The sequence below is a fragment of the Schistocerca serialis genome, chromosome 7, assembly GCF_023864345.2.
Source record: "Schistocerca serialis cubense isolate TAMUIC-IGC-003099 chromosome 7, iqSchSeri2.2, whole genome shotgun sequence".
Lineage (NCBI taxonomy): Eukaryota > Metazoa > Arthropoda > Insecta > Orthoptera > Acrididae > Schistocerca > Schistocerca serialis.
This window is the reverse complement of record NC_064644.1, coordinates 415,801,200-415,829,096: the sequence shown is the minus strand read 5'-3', so window position 1 is coordinate 415,829,096 and position 27,897 is coordinate 415,801,200. Positions and strand designations below refer to the sequence as shown.

Here is a 27,897-nt window from a genome sequence, read left to right as displayed (position 1 = left end):
TTTGTATGCATGTACAAAAATGTGTGTGTAATCTCTTAATAAATGTTGAATTTTGTTGATTTTAAGTTAAATTTCATTTTGAATACGTTATGTAGTAATCCTAGAATGATAACCAAATGACAACGTACCTGAAAGATAACTGTAAGTGGAGAATGTGGGTTGTTTTTCTAGAGTTAGTAATACAAAAATCTATTTTGTTCATACATTCAGATACCTGGATTTTCGATTATGTGAACTACTTATGACAACATTTAGTCCAGTTAATTGAGTCTCCGCTGTATAGTATTGTTGCAAGTTTCAGGTCTTTGATTGTGCTAATTCAGCTCCATATGAAAGACTTTCATTTGAAGAGGCTGCAATGTTACAAATTAATTGGTAATAAATTTATAAGTGAGGCAATTCTTTAAATGTAATGCAATTTATTTTTCTCATCCTACTCCCAACCCCCAAACATTTCCTTTTCTTACTTGTGCTTTAGCACTTCCATGTTGAAATGTCTTTTAGGTACCATCCTATAATGTGCTTGTAAGTGTGAGAGACATAACTACTGTACACATGTTTCTTGTTCAGCTTTTATTCCTTATATATTTTATGGTGAATGGAAGTAGTTGTCTCAAAATTTTAGAATGAGTATAGAAGAATTGTTAATTGTGCATCAGCCTAAACTAGAGAAACCTATTTTACTCTTTTAACTTGCTCTCCTTTCATTTCAATTGTGTCATAAATTTATTGACAGTGTAGTTGTTTAGTTATCAATGGATCACTCTCTATTGATATGACACACACAGCAGATTAACTTAAAAATTATATTTGGACTGTTGGTCCAAAACTAGTAATTTGTCAATATTTGCTTTATTTACACAGCTACCACATCATAATAGTCCAAACTAAAGTGTACATGACCAATCTAGTTGCATCTGTGCTAAAGTTGGCAGGAGTAACTGGCCTAATTATTTCCATGACTAATGTCTTCAGGAGATAGACCTCTAAAAGATGAAAGCTTAGTGGCTGCGTGTCAGGCATGAAATCCAACGGGTTTGGGAGTTCAATCCTCAGCCATGCATAGAATTTTTTCCTGTCAATTATCACTTCTTTCTTTCTAACAGTAATCTGTTAAGAGTCATGCCAAGCTGCACTGTTGTACAGAGTGCACATTAAACTTTCAATTCAACCTATAACTCACTGGGTAAATTGATTCAAATGCCTGAGGAAAGCAGGGGCATACCACTTCCAATCACACCATGCCTTATAAATCTCTGTAGTGTATTACGGTTGATGACAGTTTTACTTTAAAAGAAAAGTTGTTATATTTCATGCTTGTGCTCATGTTTGCACAAAAAAATGTCTAATTCACTTTTTTCCTTGACCTACTTCACCATATGTTTATAAAACAAATTGCGCATGACAAAAATGTTTGTAAAATATCATGAGTGTGAGAGCTTAATTTCTCTGAGGCTTAAATGAAGTTTTTAATACATCATGCAACCTCCTAGGTCTTACAAAACTCTTATTGATCTTGTAATATCACAGATGGGGAAAATTAAAAGCTATCCATACAGAATTAATTTAAGAAAAGGCAACATTAATAAACTTGGTTAGTCTGTTTTAATGGTAATGACAGATGCTTTGCCATTTCCTTAGAGGTACTGTTAGTTATTTAATTGTCACAAAATAAACATTTTTTGGTAAATCATAATGTGAGTTAATGTTAAATATATTAATATGAGTGAACCAACCTATTTTAATTCAACATTGTGTTCGTTGTGAAACTACTAATGCTACCAACAGTTATACAATTATAGGCAAAAAGATTGCCCGGACTGAATAATGTAGAATTCAAGAACAGAGCTTTGTGCATGCCAAGTTCAGAAGCACCAGTGTTCACAACTCTAGCAGTCTGTGGAGCTTCAGCATGGTGTGTACATCATCAAATAGAAGCACTGTAATAGTTAGGATACAGTATATGTTGACATTCATTGCAGTTTAACTCATCGTATCATTTCTTTTGAAAATCATTATTCAAGCTTGTAGAAACGGTTAAAATAGAAGAAATCCACATCAGGAGAATTACTGTGACAACGAGCATTTCAGGTCTGTTTCAATGACTGAGTGGATAGGCTGTCGGTTTTGCGAACATAAAGGATGACTGTATAAATCTAACTGGAGTCAGTTGATATAAACACACCTGTGCAGGTGATATTTTAAACTTTATTTCCCTACAAATTGTGCAGTTTTAGGCTTTTTTAGGTTTCACATTCTTTCAAAAGATTCCATTTTATAATAATCTAATCTTTAAACAAAGGGACAAATGGCCATAATAAAAATATTGAAAATGGATATATTTATTTATAATTTTTTCAACCACCACCTGGTGTGTGTATAGTTTTCAACTAAGAAAAATGTATCAGCTGATTGGCATATTTTTTGGAGTCCTCGTGCTTGGATTACACGAGCAAGTGGATGTGCCTTCCAGTATCTGTTGTTTCCAATTTAATATTCATTCTTCAGCTATGTTAGGCATATTCAACTGGCGTATTTTTCGTAGTCCTCGTGTGCAGTTTACACGTGAGTGAATGTGCCTTCCAGTATCTGTTGTTTCCAGTTTAATATTTGTTCTTCAACTGTGTTAGATTTTTTTCAGCCATTACACTAAAAAGAAGGGATTGGCAGCTCCTTGGTAGTGTGTTAGCTTACTGTTCTGGTAGCTGTAGTATGTATCAAATCAAATCTCACTGCATCTCTCTCTCTCTCTCTTTTTTTTTTTTTTTTTTTTTTTTTTAAAAAATCACATTGCTAATGTTTTGTGCTTTGTTTTGCTTTTTGTGTAATTATATTTTCTCTGGGTTTTTTCCCCGCTATTCTTTTCAGTAAATAACTAATTATAGTTTGTGAATTTGATCTCTGAAAATAATCTTCCTTGGAAGGTAATATTTATCTGATCTCCCATAACAATAAAAAATAATATCCTTGGAGAATGATACTCATCAGACCTCCCATAAAAATACAAATAATCTTCCTCAGAGGGTGATATTCGTGAGACCCTCCTAAAAAATAGAAATAATATAATGGCAAGTAGATTTGTATTTTGAAATTAATATTGTTGGCCTAATAACTATGTAGTCCTTATACAGAAAAATGAAGAGTAGGCTACATATAACTTAAGTACTTTTTCCTCGTGCCGTTGGCAGTAAGAACAGCTGGGATCCTTCAGGCATGAATTGACAAGTTCATGGAAACAATCCTCTTCCACGGCAGTTCCCTCCCATGAAGGATGAACTAAATCCCATAGGACACTCACAGTTCCCAGAGGAGGGTCTGGCCAATTGTCCTTCAGAGTCTTCTTAAGTTGAGCCTGTACATGCTCTGTGGGATTGAGATCGGGTGACTTTGGAGGCCATGGAAGGCATTGAATTGTACTCTCTCTACTTTGAAACCAGCTCTGAATCCTAATGCTAGTGTGTGATGGATGATTATCATGTGGGTGAGACATCCTTTTGGGTACCAAAAGTCAAGTTTCCTTTTGGGTACCAAAAGTCAAGTTCCAGGGATGATTACATTTTCAAGGAAATGTACATAGCATGCTGAATTGGACTTGCCTTGGACATGTTCTAAAGTGCCAGCTCCCATGTAAGATATATAGCCCTAATATTTCACACTTACGCGTGTGTTTCTAGCATGTATGGCCGTGAAGCATACACCATATCATTACTTATCTGAGCGGCAAACAAAAGCAGAACCTCTGCTCATGAACTCAATTGTGCACTCATTGGAGAAAATGACTTTCCTCCAATCGACATCTTCTGAGGAACTCACAATTGGTAGTCTGTGTATGGCTTGTTCTTCAGACAATGGTTCTTTGATAAGAGCACGGTGGGACCTGATTCTGTGGTCCATTAATCTTCTGAGAACAGTTCTCAAAGAGTCTGGGAAATGTGAAGCTCTCCTTAGGTCCCGGAGGAATGACAAACGAACACTCTGGGCTGCCCTGATGATTTCTTCATCTTGTCTCTGTGTAGAGACTCGTGGTCTTCCAGGTATTGGACATCTCACTACCTCATCGTTATCTTTAAAGCATCTAATCCATCCCCTTGCTGTGGAAGCATCGACACCATAATGATGTTCAACCTCAGATGCATTAATACTGTTTTCAAAGATAGGAATTATTTTGCAGCGAAAACTCACATCTGCCATTTTGAAGCAGACATATGATGTATGCCAGTCAGCTGATAGGTTTCTCTTACTGAAAACTATAGAGACACCAGGTGGTGATCAAAGTAATTACAGATAAATACATCCATTTTCAATATTTTTACTATGACCATTTGTGTGATTGTTTAAATATTAGATTATTATAAAATGGAATCTTTTGAAAGATACTCGAATGCTCATCCTTCACATTCGTAAATCGCCAGCCTATCCACTCAGCCATTGAAACAGATCTGAAACGCTCGTCCTTATAGTAATTGTACTGATGTGGGGTTCATATATTTTAAAAGTTCCTATGTGCTCGAATAATGATTTTCAAAAGAAATGATACAATCAGTTAAATTACAATGAATCTCAAAATATACTGCTTCTATTTGATGATGTAAACACCAATCTGAAACTCCACACACTGCTGGAGTTCTGAACACTGGCACTTCTGAACTTGGGTGCGCACAATGCTCTGTTCTTGGACTCTTCAGGCCAGGCAATCTTTTTGCCTCTAATCAGTTATAGACGTGTGGTGAAAGTATCATTCTTGCAAATAATGGTGTTGACCATACATTAAGTTGCCATTTCATGTAGATTTTTTGCAGTGTATCATATTTTTGCCACTCAGTAGATAAAAGTCATTTATTTACTTTATTCCTTCATATATGTTATACACCATCATTTAATGATGGGGTTCTGTTTAAGAAGGGTAGGTTTTTGGACAGTTATATACACAACTGTGGCAGTGATACATTTCTATTACTACATCACTGTCTTTTGGGATACTCTGGGCAAACAATTTGTTTGTAGAAGCTTTCAGTAGCACAATATTTGTAAAATCTACCTCTACTAACGGTGTTGTACTGTGTAGCATGCACTCTTTTATAGCACTGCTTAATTTATATCATCTGTCTGTGGGTTGGTCCGTTTTTAAACTTCCTTCTTTTCATATGCATCTGTGTATAGTAGTAATTTCTTTTATTTAGTGTTCCTCAATGCCACCAGCTGTGTTTCAGGCTGTGCTTATAATCAATTTCTTCCTATTTTTTGGATGAGTTAGTTCACTAGACAGTTATCCATATTGAATGGACATCTGTTTCAAAATAGCTAGATAGTTAAATGCATGTTCAAATTAAATTATATTGGTGTTGTCTTGTGTGTGACCTGCTCATATAGCTTAACATGCAGTGTGCTAGCTTGCGAGACTAGGAGGTGAGCCACATATGGAACAAACCCACATGGTGAGTTAATGACAGTTGGTCTGCTACACTGGTCAGCATGAGTGTTGTTTTTATAGTTTTCCAACCTTGTTTAGGCAAATGCTGGGCTGGTCTACAATCTCTGCCTCAGAAAATACACTAACATTTAAAATACAATAACACACACAACAAAGTTTTCACACCGATATGGTGCTAATGACTACTCATTTTAGTTAATTGACGATGGTGGTGACGGGAAAGGTATCTGGCCATAAAACTAGAATAAAAGTAAATATCCCAAATCTTTTATAGTAGACTCGGTATGACAGGATCAACACTGGGAAAGTGTTGTATGGTGAATGTTTCACAGCTTCATCATGTTACCTAGTCACAGACATACAATGTATTTTGATTATTTCTCTGTTGAACTATTCTTATTTTACTGTAACTTTGAAGAACAAGCATAATACATAACTTTGGTGTGTGTGTGTGTGTGTGTGTGTGTGTGTGTGTGTGTGTGTGTGTGTGTGTGTGTGTGGACGTGTTTTGTTGGATAATAATAATAATAATAATACTTGTTTCTAAGTACCTTAGTGTGGATGCTGAAGATCATGATCTTGAATATCCGATACTCTTCCATCATCATCATCTGATACAAATATTTCACTAAATGATTATCAGCTTGATATATTACTTCATTTTGTATTTGGCTAGTAATAATTATTTCATATACTCGTATTTAGTAAGAAGAGGGAAAATAGTGACAACATTTGATTTATTAGAATGTTCATGAATGTTGGCACACTCATCAGCTGCATAAGGTTTGTGTGTGTGTGTGTGTGTGTGTGTGTGTGTGTGTGTGTGTGTGTGTGTGTTTGTTTGTTTGTTTGTTTGTTTGTGTTTGTTTGTTTGCTTTGCGTATCTTTTTCTTTCCTTAGCCTTTCCAATGCTTCCATGTTTCATTTCAAGTAACATCCCTACCCTGTGGTCACATTTCTGTATCCACAGAGTTCAAAACATGAAGAGCGGAAACAGCAGTTGTTACTCGAGCAGATGGCCCTGGAGAAAGCGGAAAAGAAAGAAAGGAGCTCAAAGTCAAAAGAAAAGGGCACCCGTGATAAGTCAACCACTGATGAAGAAAAAGAACTCAGAAAGGAACGGAAGCTTGGTCGCAAAAGGGTAAGTAGTAATTCATTTTTTAATTCAAAATTTAAAAAAAACGTTAACTTTTCATTTATGTTTCATTCTGCTTTATAAAAGAGTTCAATAAATACACAAGTTATGTTAATCAGAACCATAGTTCGATATTGCATGGTTTGATAGAGCACTAGATACACTGGATGAGTCAAGGATTTTCACATAAACCTTAACGTTTCAAATGTATCTTGGATGCAGTTTGTAAATTCCTACTTACATTCAGCAATGTGAACTCTGTACATCATCATTGTTTTGTAATTTTCCATTTGGTTTCCATATCAACTAATTATTGACATCAGAAATGAGTCATCTATTTTCTATTGTGGCTTCAAAGTAATGCAGCAAATTTAAGTATTTGTTGTGTTCCTGCATCATCTAGAGCTGTAATAAAAACACCTGGTAATGGACATCAAGACTTGAACTACTGTCAACAATTTGTCCCATTATGTTCATAGGCAGAATTTGCACTTTTAGACCTCTCAGTCTTGGATTTTAGTGTAACATTGGTCTGGTAAACTTATTACTGATGGAGATGGTGCAGTTGTTGAGCACAGGACTGTTATGTGGCAGGAGTAAGATTCCAGTCCCCATTCTCTTGTTGAGCTATCTGTATTTTACATAAGTTGCTACATGTGAATCAATGATATCTTCAAGACAGCCAAGGTAGGATTCTTACCCTACTTTTGTCTAAAATAATCTCATGTGCTCCATCTCCAATGAGCATATCATTTACAGATTATTAATATCTAACCCATATTCCTTCATATGGCTTTATGTTGTGTACATTTGTGTGACATTCTCCTATCTTGGGTACTGTGCTGCATTTCTTGTGTAACATTCCACCATTAAACTATTATACTAAGAATCTCGTGTACCACAAGCAACATTGCAGGTGTTTTCAACTATATCCTTTTGTCTATTGTGTCTCAATGTTTTAAGTGATAGACTAAGGATCCAAAACACTCGGTTTCAACCCCCATTCAGTACTAGAATTTTTTTATTGACACATATCACTACTGTCACCTTTTACAGTGTTTGTCAGGGTGAAAAGATCAAGCAGCGCCATGGTTTTGGGCTAACATTAAACTGTAGGTGCCCTTCTAACTGGCTTGTAAGTCAGTTCAAAGGATGGAGGAAGACAGTGGCATATGCATCCACAAGGACCATACCTACTAAAGCACTGCAATGTTCAAATGACGCGCTTATGGCAGCTTTACCTTTATTCTATTCTATTATCTGCCTTTTCTACTGCAAAGGATGTGTGGTAGCTCCATTTCACTTTCACTACCACTATTAAGATTCAGAAACCACACCACAAAATTAGTTTCAGCAGAAATTCCCCTAGGAGGGTTGTTCAGAAAGTAAGGACCTATTTCTTATAAAACATAAACCATCTCCATTTTTATACATAGTTTCCATATTTGTTTAAACATTTGTCACAATGTGCTGCAAGCTTTTGTATCCCTGTGTCGTAGACATCTGCTGCCTGTGCGGATACTCACGTCATTAACTGCTTCTTTCGCCATTGACATCTGTTATGAAGCGTTTGCCTCTGAGAAACGCTGCAGATAGAGGAACAAGTGAAAATTGCTTAGTGCCAAGTCTGGTCTGTACAGTGGGTGGACAGTGTGTTCCCATCCAAAATATCTGATTAGATTTGGGTGCGAATGGCAGAATGAGGTTTGTCATTGTCACACAGCAACACAACTCCAGACCTCAGAAGGTCATGTTTATTCAGTATTGCACATCAAATTTGATTCAGGATACCACAGTAAGTGGCTGTGTTTATTGTTGCACGTTGCTGCGTAAACTTCACTAACAAGACTCTATATCTGCCCCAAAACATGGTTGCCATTATATTGCGTGTTTAGATTGTCTTCTTGGCCTTGACTTTGATTTGTTATGTTCTCTGACACCATTCCAGTGACTGACGTGTAGACTCTGGAGCTCATGTGAGAAACCCACGTCTTGTGACAGTCTTCCCTAAGAACTGATCACCTTCCTTATGATACTGGTCAAAAAAATTGACCTCACAAGCCATTCTTTCCATATTGTGTTTTTTCAGTAAGCAGCCTGGGAACCCAATGTGCACACAGTTTGTGACATTGCTACTTTTCAGCGACAATTTTGTGCAGTGTTGTTCTACCCACATTCGGAAATTCCAGTGCTAAAGTTGAAATTGTGAATTGCCAGTCTTCATGATTCTTTTTGTCAACAGCTTTGACCAGATCTTCTGAGATCACTGATGATCGGCCTAATCACCATTCTTCATAGATATTTTCCCAGCTGTCCTTGAAAGCTGTCGCCCATTCACTCTGCAGTGTTCTTTGCTATCAAAAACCGAATCACTGACCGTACTTCACAGTGGGCTGACCAGTTGCTTTAAACAATTTGAAATAACACTCTAAACAACACACTGTGACAGTACCAATGCAAATGGCATCTTTTGATGAGTAATATAAGCCAGGAGACAGTGCATATGTGACTTTTATTGTTCGCGTGTCATTCGATTAGCAACTGCGATTCAGACTTTCCAAATACCCCTCCTATTTTATTTCAACAGCTATTAAATTATTTCATGTATAATTCTATGAATTTTAGATTAGCTGATAGTTTTTACAGTAAATGGGTCTAGTGGATCATAAAATGTTAGTGTTCTTCTGACACAGTAATGTTTTTGTAGATACATTGGAGGTACGTAATTGTCAGTCATGTTTTCCACTCTGAACAGTTTTCTGAGATTCATATCACAACAGAAAATGATAATTGCAGAATGAAATTCCACTCAAATTTAATGCAGATACGTACTCTTATTTAGTGGAGGCATTGATTTGACACATTTTAATCTTTTTTATTACTTTTCGAAGATATATATATATATCATGTTCTCTTTGTTTATTTCTATTTTTAAATGTCGAAATGTATTAGTTCAGATAATGAAGGAAAATCAGGGGAAAAAATCATATGGTCACAAATTTTTGCACAGTGGTAGGAGGGAGTCATGAACAGCTTCCTAAAAATCCTAACTGGGACTGTGAGCATAGGGATTTGCAGGGGAGGGGGTGGAGGATGCATTTAAAGGTCACTTTTTATGTTGCTCTTGAATATCTCAAAACTGTGCCTTTAGTGAAAATGTTTTCCACTACGAAATCAAACTGCATTACATTTCCTATCCATTTTGGCTCTAGGACTAATAGTTGCCACATTAAAGGCGATGGAAAAATTGCAGATTATTAAAAATAATGTTTCAGTGTTATAAAATTAATGTTTATTGTTAAATAAATTGGGCTAAGAAAAAATATTAAGTGTGTGTACCACATCTAAATGCAGTAGAACTGTATTAAGGGATGAATTGTGGTCGCCAGATTATGATCATGCCATCATAGGTCTGCAGACTGAAGTGAGCTGTTGATTCCCTATTCTCTCTATTACACATCATCACAAAAAGCAACTATAAGGTGTTTCACAATTTCTCAGTTCGTCTTGTGAATCACTGGCAACACAATGTGCAGACATGCCCAGGGATATCTATTTTTGCATAGCATAGAGGTATTAATAACTTAGAATTAGTGATCAACTTCCCTACAAGTATATCTCAAGACAGTAGCACTCTAACAGATAATGTGTTTGTACAGAAAGAGGATTTAAAACTAATACATGCTTTCCCAGTAATAAATAGATTATCAGGCCATGATGCACAATTGATTAACTTAAAAAACCTAGCAGGGTGTACAGTTCAGAAACCATTAAGTAAAAGTGTAAGGCTGGTCAACCCGGTATCTATAGAGCACTTCAGAGAAAGTTAAAGAAATGTTATTTGGAGAGATGTATACCATTAGCCAAATACTAATGATAAATACAACATATTTCTTGTTATATTTATATCCCTTTTTGAACATTGTTGCCCCAAAAAAGTTACAAATGTAACACCAGTCTGTCTCCAAAAAAACCTTGTATTACTGCAGGTATTAAAGTGTCTTCAGAAAGAAAAAGAGAATTGTATGAGACAGCAAGAATTGGTAAAGACCCAGAAGTAATTTTGCACTATAAAAATGATAACTTGCTGTGAAAAGTTGTCAGAAAATCAAAAAATATGTATATTAGAGATGAGATTAATAACTCGGGCAATAAAATCAAATCAGTGTGGAATGTTGTTAGAAGAGAGACAGGAAAAGTAATCACTGGGGTAGGTAGCATTACTATTAAAGAGAATGAGACAATCTTAACCAACAGTATACAAGTAGTTAATGTATTTAACAACAGTTTCTTAAGTGTAGGTGAAAAAATTGTTCGGAGTAGTTCAAAAGAAAAAGCCAATCAGTGCATGGAAGAGTCAGTTTTGGGAAATCCTTGTCAAATTAATTTTCATCTAACAACCTCTTGTGAAATAAGGAAGATCACTAAATCTTTGAAAAATAAATGTTCTGTTGGAGTAGATGACATCTCTTTACAAGATATTAAAACAATGTGGAGCAGTTACAGCTGATGTTCTGAGTCACATCTGTAATGCAGCACTAAATCAGGGTATTTTTCCAGACAAATTAAAATACGCCATTGTCGAGCCTCTCTCCAAAAAAGGGAACACCACAGATGTCAGTAATTACCACCCAGTACCCTAGCTTACAGCATTTTCAGAAAATCGTCAAGCAAGTAACGTACTCAAGTGGTTAGCCATCTCAACAGTAATGAGATACTTAGTAAGTCACAGTTTGGATTTCAAAATTGCTGTTCTACTGAAATAGCAATACAGAATTTCAATGCCCACGTAATACAGTATTTAAACAGTAAAATGTCACCAATAGGAATTTTCTGTGACTTATCCTAAGCACACGTGTGTGTGTGTGTGTGTGTGTGTGTGTGTGTGTGTGTTTGTTTGTGTTGGGGCTTACGCTTATCCTAAGCATTTGATTGTGTGAACCACTGCATAAAAAAGGGTATACGTCTGATGTCAACAACTACCGCCTTATCCAAAATTCTTGAAAAAGTGATGTGTTGTAGAGTAGCTTCACACCTTTGTAAAAATAAAGTTTTAACAAAATGTCAGTTTGGTTTCCACAAAGGTTTTTCAATGGAAAATGCTATATATACTATCACTAATGAAATATTAAATGCTCTGAGTAACCGGAAGTCACCGGTTGGGATTTTTTGTGGTCTCTCAAAGGCTTTTGATTGTGTAATTCATGGAATACTTCTAGATCAGCTCAAGTACTGTGGTATGAATGGGACAGCGCTCAAATGGTTTAAATCATACCTAACTGGAAGAGTGCAGAAAGTTGAAATAAGCAGTTCACGTAATATCCAAAAACTGGTGATATCTCAAACTGGGGAACACTCAAGAATGGGATGCCGCAAGGTTCAGTCTTGGGTCCTCTGCTGTTCTTAATATATATTAATGACTTGCCATTCTGTATTCACGAAGATGCAAAGCTGGTACTTTTTGCCAATGATACAAGTATAGCTATCACACCCAACAGACAAGAATTAACTGGTGAAATTGTAAACGATGTTTTTCAGAAAATCATAAAGTGGTTCTCTGCAAATCGACTTTCATTAAACTTTGGCAAAACACAGTATATACAGTTCCACACAGTAAATGGAATGACCCCATTAATAAATACAGACTTTGATCTGAAATCAGTAGCTAAGGTAGAATATTCAAAATTTCTAGGTGTATGCATTGATGAGGGGTTGAACTGGAAAAAACACACTGAGGATCTGCTGAAACATTTGAGTTGAGGTACTTATGCTATTAGGGTCATCGCAAATTTTGGCGATATACATCTGAGTAAATTAGCTTACCACGCCTATTTTCATTCTCTGCTTTCGTATGGCATCATATTCTGGGGTAACTCATCATAGAGTGAAAGAGTATTCATTGCACAAAAGCGTGTAATCAGTATAATTGCTGGAACTCATCCAAGATCATCCTGCATAGACCTATTTAAAGAGCTAGAGATCTTCACTGTAGCCTCACAATATAAAAACAAAGATGATGTGACTTACCATACGAAAGCGCTGGCAGGTCGATAGAAACACAGACAGACACATACATACACACAAAATTCAAGCTTTCGCAACAAACTGTTGCCTCATCAGGAAAGAGGGAAGGACGAAAGGAAGTGGGTTTTAAGGGAGAGGGTAAGGAGTCATTCCAATCCCGGGAGCGGAAAGACTTACCTTAGGGGGAAAAAAGGACGGGTATACACTCGCGCGCACACACACACACACACACACACACACACACACACACACACATATCCATCCACACATATACAGACACAAGCAGACAAAAATATATATATATATTCACTTACGAAATTTGTTATTAACAATCCGAACAAATTCAAAAGTAATAGAAGTGTACATGGCTACAACACTAAGAGAAAGGATGATCTTCACTACTCAAGGTTAAATCTAACTTTGGCTCAGAAGGGGGTAAATTATGCTGCCACAAAAGTTTTTGGTCACTTACCGGATAGCATCAAAAGTCTGACAGATAGCCATATAGCATTTGAAAGGAAATTAAAAGAATTTCTTAGTGGCGTCTCCTTCTATTCATTAGATGAATTTTTGGATATAGTGAGTGAGTAATTTCCTCAACCCCCACAAAAAAAGTGTCATGTAATATTTTGTGTAATATAATATCTTGTGTAGACACCTTATATTAACCTGACACGGGTTCCACATGATTACGAAATATTGTATTCATGATCTATGGAACAAGTACTAATCTAATCTAATCACATTATGTTACAAGAATTACAATTCTGCAGTATAAATGAAACAGCATCCGAGTGGTTTAAGTTGTATCAACAGAATAGGAAGCAGAAAGTTTCTTTATATGGTTTAAGCGATTTAAGGAAGTTCCCACTTCATCTAACTGGGGTGAAATTACATAAGGTGCTCCACAGGGTTCTTTATATATGTGAATGATCTCCTTTCTATTCTGAAACAAGAAGCAAGAGTGACACTGTTTGCTGATGATACAAGCATCATTATTAATCCAGTAAAAGAAACTCTAATAGAAAATTGTACAAATAATGTCTTTTGAAAAGTTATTGATTGGTTTTCTGTGAATGGGATTGTTCTAAACCTTGAAAAAACACAGTACATCCTATTTTCTACTGCAAGGAGTACAGTTCCTTCAATAAATATAACACATCAACAGAAGTCAGTAGACAGAGTAGAGCATACTAAGTTTTTGGGTGTACATAAAGATGAGAAAGGAAAATTCACATTTTGGATCTCCTAAAGTGACTAGCTTCAGCAACTTTTGCTATTAGAATGATCGCTAATTTTGAAGATATGGAAATTACCAAGCTAACATATTTTGCATACTTTCACTCTGTGATGTCATATGGAATAATATTTTGGGATAACTCAACACATAGGCAAAAAGTATTCATTGCTCAAAAGAAAGTGGCTAGAATAAAGTGTGGTGCTAATAGTCGCACATCTTGTAGACGTCTGTTTAAAAAGTTAAGAATTCTGACAATAGCCTGATAGTACAGTTACTCAGTAATGAAATTTGTTCTCAACAACATGGACCAGTTCAGTGATATTCATGATTATAATACCAGAAGAAAGAAAGACTTACTCTATCCTCTACTTAAGATATCTCTGACACGGAAATGGGTAAAATATGCAGCTGTAAAACTTTTCGATAAATTACCAGGTGAAATAAAATGTGTGATAGACAGCAGTTATAACTTCAAAAATAAATTTAAATCATATCTTGTTGATAACTGCTTCAACGCCATAGATGAATTTTCGGATAGGAATAAATAAATCTACAGGTATAATATACGCATTTTGTGCATTTGTTATGCACTTGACACATTCCACATCATAATGGTTACTGTGAGATCGATCAATGGAGCATGGAACTAACTGACTAATGCTGTATGGAATACAAATAATAATAATACAAGAAACACATATGGACAGCATTCACTTATATCTCTGCACACTGTTCTGCACTGCTAGAGGGCAAATGATTCTGTGACATTTTGTACAGCAGTTGTATTCTTCTGAGAAAGGTGCTTCCTGCACCACTAATGCTGTTCGCATTTCAGTTTATAGGCAGACTATAACTCGCCAGTATTTCTTGTCGTATTCTCATCTGTGAATGAACAAAATAACTTCACTGAGCTCGTGTTTATGTAGTGGAGCTATTTTCAGTTTATTAAGTACTTATTTGCAGTTGTTAAGTGAGCTAGGATGTAAAAAAAATAGAAGAAGAAGAAGAAAAATCACACGCCTCTACGGCTAGAGCTGTCAGTTGCCTACCACACTGAAGAGCCTGTCCAAAGTGCAACATGCTGACAGTATGAATTCGATAATATCAATTTCATTGCTCTTACCCTCCTATCCCCTTCCCTGTTCCTATTCCACCACTACACAGCCCTTTGCTCCACCAATGCCTGGACAGCCATTTTACTTCTCTCCTTTTCTGCTGGTCCCTTGCCCTTGCCCTTCGTCTAACCTCCTGACTGAATTAGCATCCCCACCCTCTCTCACTTCATAACTGTATATGCTCTCAAAAGCAGCACTTTACTGTCCGCCACCCCTACCCTGCTATCCCTCCTCCTCCCTGCCCCAGCCTCCTCCTTACCCCCACCACCCAGTTGCTTCTGCCATCATGCAGTCCTGCTCGCAGTCGTGTGTGTGTGTGTGTGTGTGTGTGTGTGTGTGTGTGTGTGGAGAGAGAGAGAGAGAGAGAGAGAGAGAGAGAGAGAGACACCAGTGCCGGTCTGAACTGAGATTCTAGAGACTCTGCCATTGGGAAGGTTGTAGTTTATTAAAGACTTTCGTGGCTCAAATGGAAGAACTCCACAGGTTCAGAATCCAGGCTTTTAAGTTGGCAGCTACAATAGGATTTACGGTCCCCACCAACTCACTAAGAAGAGCTGAGAAAGTGTTCTTTGGAATTTAAGTCAGTCGTGTGCTTTCTGGTGTCATTTTATGAGTACTGGTCTCCAGGCCATTTTAAGGGGTCTACTAAATGCTACGTCTAAAGATTGTAGCAAATGTGTGGCATTCAGAGGGAGACGAATGAATTCAATTTTGTACTCCTTACCCATTTTCAGCACTTCTGATGAAAAATGGGAAGACAGATTGTCACCCATCATTACTTTTACTCTGTATTTCCTGACCTAGGGTAACACAGTAGTGTAGAACCAATGTTTTAAAATGACTTAATCAAACCATCCAGACTTCGACCTGTTGTATCTGGTTCCAAGAGACCCTCCTCGTGTCCAAGTATCCCACATGTGTTGGGAGTTGTAAACAACATATACATGTGGGAGTGTAGTTTTGGCCATACCAGCAAACTTTGCGCTGGTTACTGATTTAGAAATGTTCACAATTTTCTCTGGATACTTGGTTCTTCTTTTGAAAATAAACATTTTTCCACTAGGTTCATCAGCTAGATTTGTTTCATCATAATTTGGGATGTTACTAGGGCTGACACTCTCTTGAATCTTTTCAAGATTTGCGAAATAGTTCTTGACTGTTTTGATGTAAATCTGGAACATAAATAGTAATAAAAGTAATAATTTTGAACAGACAAAATAAAAATTCCTTCATAAAGCTGAAAACAGCATAAAATCAATTGTGTCACCCACTATTTAAAACTACGGTATATTTGCTCTCTTAGCAGGTATGTTTCTTGAAGTTCTCGTCAGTAGCATGGCATTTCAGTGAATAAAACCGTCCATCCACACTTCTCCGGGGAAATTGTTTTTGAACACTTTTGCATTCCGTCTGGTTTTGTCAAGATAATGGTTTGCTAATACCTGAATGTCGAATTTCAAAATTGTAAATCCGCACTCTGAAACTGTAATCATCTGTTCAGCATTGATTTTTTCCGTCTTCAATTCTACATTAAACACATTTCTTTCCCCTGGTTTCCTGCATGTCTTCTCATTATATGGTCTCCCAAGGTAGTTTGTGGAACTCTATATCTCTTTGCAGTATTTCTAATTACTAGCATGTTTATCTTTATATCCTCAATTGCTGTATCAAAATTTGGACACTTAGAGACATGTCAGTCACCTACTGTGTTACAGAGAAGACTGACAATGAAAGCATGGAAATCGTGGCAAGACAACATTGGCTTTCGCAGCTGAACAAAATCCCGCAGTAACCATTGCAGTTGTTCCGCTTTGTCAGATGCTTGTTCGACTGTATTATTTCAACTTGTGAGAAGTTTCAATAACACGAAAAAAATATTTTTGTTGTAATATTTTGTTAAGTCTAAAATCATGGTAATAGAAAGAAGAAAAAAAATTTGTATTTCAGTACAACTTAAAAGGGCTAAATTGATAGAAGTTAGTCACAGTGCATATTTTTACTATTTCTCCTGTTGGTGACAATGAGTTATAAATAACCAAGGAATGCGATATTTTTGTTATGCACCACCCTGCAAGGACAAAAGGAGGTCTTATCAGTCAGCTGAAGCCAGCAGTGGCAGCTAGTAGCTAATTGTGTTAGCATAAACGTGCAAATTTAGAACACGTGCACAGTGGTCGATTCTAGATCCCCAGGTCACTTCTAGATATTCTATGGTAATCATAAACTATTATTTGTTCACTTATTGGTCTCTCTCTCTCTCTCTCTCTCTCTCTCTCTCTCTCTATCTCTATCTATCTATCTATCTCTCTTCAAGCTGTTGCAAGAAAACTGTGGTATACTGCTATGCCTACACAGCACTTTAGAATCCCAGTGAATACTGTCCAGAAACAAATTAGTGTTCATGGGTTATGCATATAATAAAGACCATTTGCTGTATTTTCTTTCAGTGCATTATAGAGCAATTTTTAATCTTAGCTGTATTTGAGTGAAAGTGATAAGGAGCAAATTATAATTTCACACAGAGTTGCAGATTTTTTACACAGTATAGATGTGACATGGACTTTGCATTATGATCAGTAATCATATGCAAACCTGCTACAGTTGATAAAAGGGTAGTATTGGTACAACATGTATTGCTACAAAGCCCCATATTCAATTATATTTCTTTACACTCCATCTGTAGTTGAGCCTACGCATAAAACTGCAAAAAGTTGATCGTGCTACCACTTGCATGGTTCCCATAATAATTAAGTTCGTAATAAATATATCAATAATCACTTTCCAACTATAGTCCAAAAATTTTCCCATTCTAGGATCGCGCAGAAGAGGCACTTCTTCTAGCTGAGCAGAAACGCCGTAAAGAGGAAGAAAAAGGTACCAGTGATTCCTGTAGGACAACATAATTCTCTAAGAAAAGCTGTAGCTTTCCTTGCAATGTAATTTGCAATTTTTGACACTTCTCCTTGCAGTTGCTAAACTGGGAAGTCATCAGAATGGCGACCCTAATGAGGGTCATGTTCGAGAGAAACACCACTACAGTACCAGGGTAAAGAAAGTAAAGCTTTGTGTGCCGCTTGTTGTGCATGTACCACTGCTTGGGCTTAAACTCTGTTAATGCAGATATGGCTGCTTCCTCAAGTACATCAGTGTAGAAAACAGTCTCTCTCGTTGTCTTAATTTTCATTTATTTTGTATTACATTATTTACTACAGTTAAATATTATTTTGAGAATTTGTTGATCTCTTGACACTTGGGTACTTCCGACTTTCATGTAAACAATCTCTTAACACTTTCTACCTTTCTTTGGGTACTTGTGAGTAACCTTTTCTGTACTTATAGGAAGAAGTGGATGTACATAAAAAAGATAGGTCAACAACATACAGCATGTCAGCAGCAAATGCTGTAAAGAAATGTTATTTACATGTTATAAAAATTTCACAGGAAAAAAGTAACATGCATGAAATTATAATCATTACGCACTTCTCCTTAAAAAGTAAATCTTCACTTAATTCATTTGTTGACACATTTGCAAAATTACACAAAAATAGTGACATATTTATCAATAATGCTGTGTAAAAAAAATGCCAAACACTGCTAGAGGAGAAAAAAATGCAAAAAGTCTTAAGCATTGTGCTGATTAATTTCATCTTAATGTGATCTGTTTTCATACATTAATGTTAATATACTTCAACAGTCAGCTATTAGATGGCAACAAAAGACAAGTAAGCTTAATGTTATTACCAAACCTAATGAGATCTCTAGCAAAAAGCAAAATAATCAACCCAGTTATTGTTGAATCTTAACCGTCCAGCAGTTTAACATCTCTCTCTCTCTCTCTCTCTCTCTCTCTCTGACAAAAGTAATATGACAGACTTCTGAATGTTCTCTCTATGGCCATAGTGGAAGACCACCATGACCTCGTCTCTCTTATATGCCAGGTACTCAGAAACAGATACAGTAGTTTTTGGTGGCCAGGAGACGGACCAAATAAACAAGAGGTAGCAGCCATGAATGTCAACTTTTTATGTCAGAAATTAAAAGGGAATGTTGAAGAAGGAAAGTGTATTGATCTTCAGCCCTAACATTCACCACCAATCGAACGTGCCATGAACAACTGACTCAGCCAACTTGAACTTACACCACAGCCATCGGATTGACACAGGTACAACTAAGTATTCCAACAAGTATAATGCCCCTCGGAAGAGCAGACATTTGGAGGATGGATAACAATACAGTGGTATGTTACCATTGTGGATGCCTCGGACAAATTGTACGCTACAGCAGAGGAAGAAGACGAGTGTTTGATGACTTCAATGTTGTCAGATGTCAGCCATCCTGACAGTTCTGTTCATGCTAGTCGATTGCATACAATTATAGTTGATGTGTGGGATGAAGCCCATTACTGTACCCTAGACAAGAAAGCTCCCTAACATTCCGTAGTTGTTCATAGTCCCCCGGAGGTACCAATCACTCACCGTGTCACTGACTTCAGGAAAACTAAGTGAGGTGACCATCTGTGGAGGTGAGGTCGCTACAGATGAATATCCTCCATGGAAGACAGTTACCAAGATGTCAGGGAATCTCATCAACAATCAACCTGATTGGTCATTATTGACCGAAGCGGTTCTTTTCCTCTAATGTTTGAATGCTTATCACCACCAGCTAAAGAATACTATGTTCTGTGATTTGAAAGCATTGTGCTGATAATCGCAAATAGGAAATAGGTCTAGCTAGGAGGAACATGCATAGCAAAAGACACTCTTTCACAACTGGACTTTATTGTGGTTATGATTTTGTTTGGTGGAGATGCTGTGTGATTCAAACCGTCTACATCACCTGGCTCCAGTTACGCAATGTAAAAGCCATCAACTACATGGGCAGGAATGGAAATATGAGTAGTGCATTGTTTCCAGACTTGTATATACAGGAAACCAACTGATTCTAAAACAGCAGCAAGTCAGTTGCATATGAGGCGTCCATCAGTGTATTCCAGAGATGCTGATCAGGACCCGAAGATATGTCTGAAAGGATTTGACCAGTCTTCAGATACAACAGGTGCTATGACATGAAGTGTTCGGTAAATGTGTACATTTACTGGGACAATACTGTCCAACAGTGGTTTGAAAACTATGAACAGCAGCTTAATAGATGGACCAAATTCCAGGCCAATGGAAGAAAACATTTGGTGACAATCAGCAGCAAGTCCATTTAACAGAACAGCAATTGAAAAATAGGGCCCAATATCCTGGAGGAATGACACAGTCCAACATACAGATTGTTTTGGCCCTGTGGCACCTTGTGAATCTGAATGTGACAGAAGCAGACAAATACTCATATGTGAAGACAAATACATGTGAAGAAAGGAGTTGCAGAAGACACATGCCAAGCTCTTCTGGTAAAGGATGTTGCAACAACAGAGGAATTCATCAAGTGTGCCAGTGGATCGAGTAAATGTAATAGAAAAGAGTCGTACAAAATAAATATGAGCAACTCGTGAATGTGGTCCCTAAGGCCATCGTGGAAGACTCCTGTGACCTCACCTTTCTCATATACCAAGTAGTAAGAGATGAGATACAGCAGTTTATGCCAGCAAGGCCTGTCATGACGTAATAGAGAATGTTGAAGAAGATGTGTATCAATCTTTAACACCAATCTTCACCAACAGTGGAACACACCATGATCGATCCACTCAGTCAACTTGGGTTTATGCCACTGCCATCAAATGACAACCGACCATCCGACCAGTGCAGGTACAACCAAGTGCTCCACCAAGTATAATATTCCACTGGAAAAGAGGCATTTGGAGAACAGAGAACAACACACAGGTATATTTCCACTATGAACGCCCAGGGCACATTGTATGCTACTGCAGAGAAAGAAGACAGCTACTACTACTACTACTACTATTACTATTACTATTACTACACCTTCATGGCAACAGTTTCTTTCATGCCAGCCTACTGCAGAAAATTATTAGTCGACCTGGACAAGGTCCCTCTCCAACACACCATAGGCATTCTCCATCGCCATATGGAGGTGCCATTCGCTTACCTAGCCACTGAATTCAGGAAAATTTAGCAAGATGGCTCTCTGTGGAGGTGAGGCTGCCACGAATAGAAATCCTCTATGGACAACAGCTACCTAGTTGTCAGGGAATCTCATCGACGGCCAACCTGTCCAGCTGCTAGTGAACTCGTGGTTTTTTCTGTAATGTCAAATGCTTATCACTGCCAGCTAAAGAAGACTATGTTTTGTGATACAAAAATGATGTACCTCAAAGCTGCAAATGGGAAATAATCCAGCTGACAGGAACATGACAAATTTGGACTTGATTGTGGGTACGGTGCAACATTACTGATCCATATCAATTCAGCTACAAAGCCACGGCTGCAATGGGACAAGTGGGGAAAGTGTAACTTTAGCAGAGTTTTGGTACGAGCACTGTGCTGTATTATTAGCTGAGGTGTCTGCAATGTGTGATGCAAAGTATCAAAAATCTGTTTGTGTCCATTTTTTTTTCCTTGTAAGTATAATTTCAGTCTCACATAGTGAAAGATAAAACATCATATCTTTCTGCTCCTTCCCATTTTACTGTGAAAGTTACTCTCAGTGAGAGGACAATCTTCTACCTGAATTAAATTCTTGGAATACAACCAAAAATAGAACAAATAAATCATTCCAGGAAATTGTTGAAATTACAAGAAAATGCAGACTGACTGAAACAGATGAATAGGAAACAGTTCTCCTTTACATTTAATCTAATTCTGACCAGTGTTTTATAGATCTGCAATTTCAAACACAAGAAGATCATCCTCTCTGACTCAGTATAATATTGGTTTGCATGCAGTCTATGAGTGTATATTGCTTGGGTATGAACTTACTTCACTTTCTATCTCACACAGGACAGGGCAGAAACGTTTTAAGTAGCAGTATTATCGTATGATAAGCAGCTGTGTAATTTTAGTGTTAATTACTGACACATTTTAAGTATGTCGGAAAAGTACAACATAATGTATTTTTTTTAAGTTCTGGAAAGCAGCTGTTATAATTACAGAAAAATGACTACCTCCTTTCCATATTTCATTTTTGCAGTTACTGCAATGTGCTTTCTTTGCAAAACCCAATTCATATGTTAACTTGCACACTGCTAATTATTTCCCAACATGTCACACTGTTGTACATAGATGAATGCTTGTAAGAAGTGAAAGCTAATTAGGCCATAGTGTCCCTCCAGAGGGCAAGTGCCACTTTTTGGAAAAAAGGGTTTGTCCATATGATCTGTTCAAATAATATTGGAAAAATAATTCTTTCTAATACTATTGGTGATCCTGAAGCTGAAAACTGTGTAGTAAAGAACTGCGTGAGTAATCAGGGAGCACAGTGGTGAGACATTTGGATTAACATTTGGGTCATCTGGCTATCCAGATTTACATTTTCCATGATGTTTCCAAATCACTTAAGGAAAATGGTTCCTTTGAAAAGGGCATAGCTGATTTCCTGCCCCATCATTACCCTGTCCCAACTTCTAAACTTCAGCTCCAATGATTCGTTGCCAATGGAACGGTAAATTTTAATCTTCCTTCCTTTCTTCCTTCACATTCAAGTCAGTGGTCCAAATTCTCATTCAGCCACCGTGATTTACATTTATCACATTGTCCTTAATTAAATTAAGAAAAATTCTTGGATGGCTCAACTGAGGAGGACACACAAATTTTTACCCCATCTTGAGTTTGTGCTCCTTTCAATAGTTGGAGGTTAAAGTCTAATTTTCTTCCATGCTTGGACAGTTTTCAGTTGTGCATCAGCTCTAACCTGAATCTATGAGGTCATCATTCACTTTTTGCATCAACAGACCCATAATCAGTTTATAGCATTTTCAATAAAAGAACAGGTAGTTGTCGAATGAATATTGCATCAACTGACCGTGTGGAATAGGATCCTACTCCTGGCTCGAAACCATTCAGTCTCTGCTGCTTTATGATCCAACAATAAGTTTTGAAAATATATAAGTTATATATTTGAGTTTTATTGTTTACCACTAACACCTAAACTCCATAAGCAGTATCATCAGCTAAAGATTAGTGCAGGAATGTAATTGCTGTAGAAGGATTATGGAACTGTTTGCAAGTAGGAGTATCACAAGCAATTTAACTCAGAAAAGCACTGTAGTTAACTGACATACATTCTTCACAAAATGGTACAGTGCTGAATACAAGTGTGGCTGCCCTGTGTTCATGTGTCATTAGACTGTCACTGTAGACGCTGGAGAAATGTGAGTGATCTACCTGTAGAAGTTTTATAGTCACAGAGATTTCAATTTAAGTTATTAAATACATAACATTAAAGTAACCCAGGATTTGAAAACTTGTAAACATTAGCATTTGCATTTTTGCAGGTGTATGTTAAATGATTGATCACATTTTATTAACAGAATTTTATTTTTTATTGGCAGGAGATGGTTGAATTCTACTCGTACATTGCCAACTCCTGTAAAACCAATAGGTGCTTCTTACTCTAGCTGTGCATACATAGTAGGTGACTTTTCTTGCGGTGGTAACACCACAAAGACAAACTGTGTGGAATTAATTTCCACCTTGACACATCCAATTGCATTGAACTCAGCCCAGTGAAGGACAAACTCCCAGTGTTCTTCACTGAAGGAAATCTTTGTCCTCGGTAAACAGCAGACAGTGTAGAAAATAATACATAGTGATAATGAAATGAGAGAGGACTTAAGGAAATAACTCGACTACCTGAGCTATAAGTGATGGTCAAATGAAAATGAGACAGATGGAAAAAAGTAAGTGAGCTAGCTGGTAATTACTTCAAAAGTAACTGTTTATGCACGTATGCCACTGTGAGACAAGATGATCAGTTCCTTCCTGGAAAAATGTTTGCAGTTGGCTATGGAACCATGATTGTACCCAGGCATTCGTCCAAAGCAAATCGACATTCACAAATGTCTTTGTATGGGGCTCCAAAAATATGGAAATCACGTCGGGAGAGATCGGGACTGTATGGAAGATGTGGAAGGGCTTCCCAGTGAAACTTCTGCTGCAGCATACTCAACATAGCCTTGACAACGTACGGCCCACATGCTGTCAAGGTTGTTTAGAGTATGTTTCAGAAGAACTGCTGGGAACCCCTTACAGGTCCTACACTCAGTCCCGACCTCTGCCCACGTGAATTCCATATTGTTTGTGCACAGAAGAAAGACATTCATTGCCGTCAAATTGATTCTGATAAAGTGGTGCACACGTGGGTACAATCACAGTTCAGTAGGCAACTGCAAACATTTGCCATGAAGCCTCTGACCATCGTGTCTCACTGTGGCATAAGTGTATTAACATCGCCAGTGATTATATGTGATATAATGAACAGTTTACTTACTTTCCCAACTGTCTCATTTTCATTTGACTGCCCCTTATAGACAGCCAGAACAGTGGAGCTGAGGATTTTTTCTACAAGAAGACAGTCACTGAATACCACTGGGAATTGGAATACACAAGAATGCGCCATGATAGACTTGGTCATATATAAATATTTAGGTGACTCTATAACAGATAGAAACAGGAGCAACAAGGGAATAATAGAGTGCTAGGAGATGACCAATAATATACACACAATGAAAAATATATCTACAGATGCAAAACTCAGACATTAAAAGACAACTGTGAGGAATGTGGCACTTTGTGCAGCTGAGATGATAACACTAGGAATACATGGTGCAAAACAGTGGAGAAAGATAGCGAGAAATATTGGACACTGAAAGGACTGATGATGGAGGGATGTCAACGTGTAGTGAAGAACTGTGTGTGTTCATGAGGACAGTGTCATGAAAAATCAAAACTAAAGTCTTCATGATTTTCAGGACATGTACCGAGGATGAATTACCAAAGTGTGTGGGAAACTGCATGTTGTACAGGAGGAGAGACTGGCACCAAGCACTCACCGATCAATATGGCAGAGATCAACAACAACAGAAAAGCATACAGTACAGGAAAAGGGTTGTGTGTGAGGCAGAAAAGAGAATAGGATACTGAAGATCATGAGAGAAGAAGAGAAAAGATGGATATCTTCTAGGAGTTGAAGAAAATTCAATCCATGAAGAAACTACCTATTGTCCTATTGATGCCATAATCAAAGAAGAACTAATACATTAAAATTACCATTGCCTGATGAACTAATTCCATCATCTTCTGAAAGTAATCTTTCACTTTAGTTGCTATGGGCAAAAAAGGATGCAAACAAAAAATTCGAGCTCCAGGACAGGGATGGTAGAAAAGCAGCATTATTGAGAAAGTAAATGACATATTAGTCAGTAAGGCAAGCTTATTGAAACTAAAACATTCAAGGACTTTTATTGTTCACACACATGCAAGAAGAATGTCTTAAGAAAAACAAAACAATATGTTTGTTTCAGGAAATTCACTCGGCACCAAACAAAATTATTTTTACTAGAATAAAGTAGTCACAAGTATATTAAAATGTGGGACAAAAATATAAATTCTACAAAAAAGAAATATTTCATAAGTGATCTACTGAAATAAGAATGTGGATTGTGACTCACAATTCCTGTGTACACATTAGGCATTGAGGGTAGCAATTAGTTTGAAAAAGTTGAAATCTCAGGGAAATTAATAGTGTGTGTCATAAAAATAAAGTGAATGACAAAATGTGCAACATACAGCAGTCTTTTTCAATTTATAAATTTTCTGACCGCTATAATAAGTTTTGTCTTTGCCTGAGGATTTTATATGTACCTCTCTCTCTCTCTCTCTCTCTCTCTCTCTCTCTCTCTCTCTCTCTCTCTCTCTGTGTGTGTGTGTGTGTGTGTGTGTGTGTGTGTGTGTGTTGCAAATTTTGTCATTCGCCTTATTTTTATTACGCATATGTTCAGTGATTTTGCTACCATAATTTCAGTTTCAGATTAAGAAAGACCAGAATGCACACTTCAAATAAAGCCCTGTTTTCAAATCATCTGGGTTGCGATATGTGTCCCAAAATTCTGTTCAGACAACACTTCCGACTACTAAACAATTTCCACAGGTCAAATTGTTAATTGCTACTTGTAGTCTGACTTTTGCCATCTGGGGGATGTTGACAGTGTACCCTCAAATGTCTGTGAATCATTTTTCTTAATGCAGTTGGGTATATCTTTTGTGTGCCAGCAATTGTGCTTTCTAAACACAATAGGTGTAGATGTTTATCTATGAGCCCGTATAAGTCTGTGGAAGTTGTGAATGTGAGGAGAGGATGAGGAGGGGGCAGAAGACTTGTTACATATGATTCATTTTTTATCACCTTTTGAAAATTATGTGCATTCGTTTCATTGCCCATCATGTATTAACAAATAACGTCTTATATTGTTAGTGTGGTGTAAGATGTCATTTGTTACTAAGGGAACACTTCCTTCTAAGAGAGTGACCTTCAACGCCGTGGGTATAAATCTCACTGTTCAAACATTACAGGGCTCTTACCACAGTAATGCTGCCAGTAATAATATCAGTTGACTAATATTTTGTTCTGCATGAGTCAGTATGGACAAAGTAAAATTTCCAGAAACCTCAGTAAAAAAAATGTAAAAATTCAGCTGCACTGACCAAATGTGAGTAGATGTTTGAGTCTCACTGTCGTATTCTCATGTGGATCTATGTAATCTTAATACAGTTGTCTGTCTTTACCGTCTTATATGGCATTGGTGGGTTTTCTTTGATGTTTGTGACAACACATCACTAAAAACTCAGAACAAGAAGGTTAAAAAACAAAGTAATGAGCTGTGGATAGAAAATATTCATCAAAAGAGTTACTGGAAAAGGCATAAATCAAGTATTGGTTTCCTGTCCATTTTTGCAGGGTTAAGTTTAAAATAAATTGTGGAAAAGTAACAAATGAAGGGTGAATCCTTCAGAGGCTAACAGCTGAAGGAAGATACTGTTCTGTAGATTAACAGAAGATGAACAATAATCACAAGTAATTATGCAAGGGACCTCTCGTCCTGCTTACATAGTAATGCATGTCTGTAGATATATTTCATTGCTATTATAGTACTTATAATTACCATCTCAGTTTGCTGGCATCTGTAGAGTTTTCTATTTCAACACCATCTCCAATAGTGAATACTAATGTTTGTTGTGTTTGTATACTTTCTGTTGTAGAATACATATCCACAGCTTGCATTCTACATAATATGACCTTTCTTGTGCCACTTTGTTGTAGGTGTTTTATTTATTTCATTGATGTGTGGTGATTGTGTTTTTCGGTATGGTGGCAGAAAATAAGTGCATTATGGACAAGTTTAAAATACAAACTTTGGGACTTGTATAGAAACTGCATAGTGTTATTCTAGGGGCTAAGATCAACTAAAACAAAACACAGGTTGGAACTTTCATTAATGGTAGAGATGTTGAGCTGCAAGAAAGCTGCAATCTGTTCACACTCTTATTGAATTATGGTACTCTGTTGTAGCTGCACATCGTCAAATGCTGGGTGCCAATATTGTAACATCAACTACATGTGTCTTATGCCTTCAAAAGAGTAATGGTGGTTTATATCCTTGGGTTGTCCTAACTACAATAAAGATTATGAACTAAAAGAAAGCTAGTCCATTGAAGAACGATAACTGCAGAATAGGTGTCATTATTTTGGTTCAGGTCACAATATCAGTTGCTGTCTTTATTGGTCCAAGCATATTTTCCAGTGGTATCTTTGTGTCTGCTAATTGTGACATTTTTATTGCTATGCTATTAAGACTATCAAAGAGCCACTGAAAGTGAATTTTTCTCTATCCTGTCACTACATTGCACACCCATTTGCATCCGTATTTATGTAGCTGTCACTAGGGATGCCACGAATGCTCAGGTGTATTCAGATCATGGTTCTGGATTAGATATTCACCAGTAAAATTCTTTAAACAATCAAACTCACATGTATCAAACAGATTCAAACATCT

The 27,897-nt window shown here is 37.0% G+C and overlaps 1 protein-coding gene across 3 annotated transcripts in view; it reads left to right on the top strand.

The window, feature by feature from the left end:
* Positions 1–27,897, top strand: part of LOC126412858 (THO complex subunit 2) — a 317,539-nt gene that overhangs the window by 283,705 nt on the left and 5,937 nt on the right. For 2 of the 3 annotated variants that reach the window (XM_050082721.1, XM_050082720.1), the window contains exons 28-30: positions 6,402–6,572; positions 17,759–17,819; positions 17,915–17,991. In XM_050082721.1, the coding sequence (XP_049938678.1) occupies positions 6,402–6,572; positions 17,759–17,819; positions 17,915–17,991 (309 nt within the window). The remainder of the gene's footprint in view (positions 1–6,401; positions 6,573–17,758; positions 17,820–17,914; positions 17,992–27,897) is intronic. The other variant, XM_050082722.1, reaches the window with a different exon arrangement.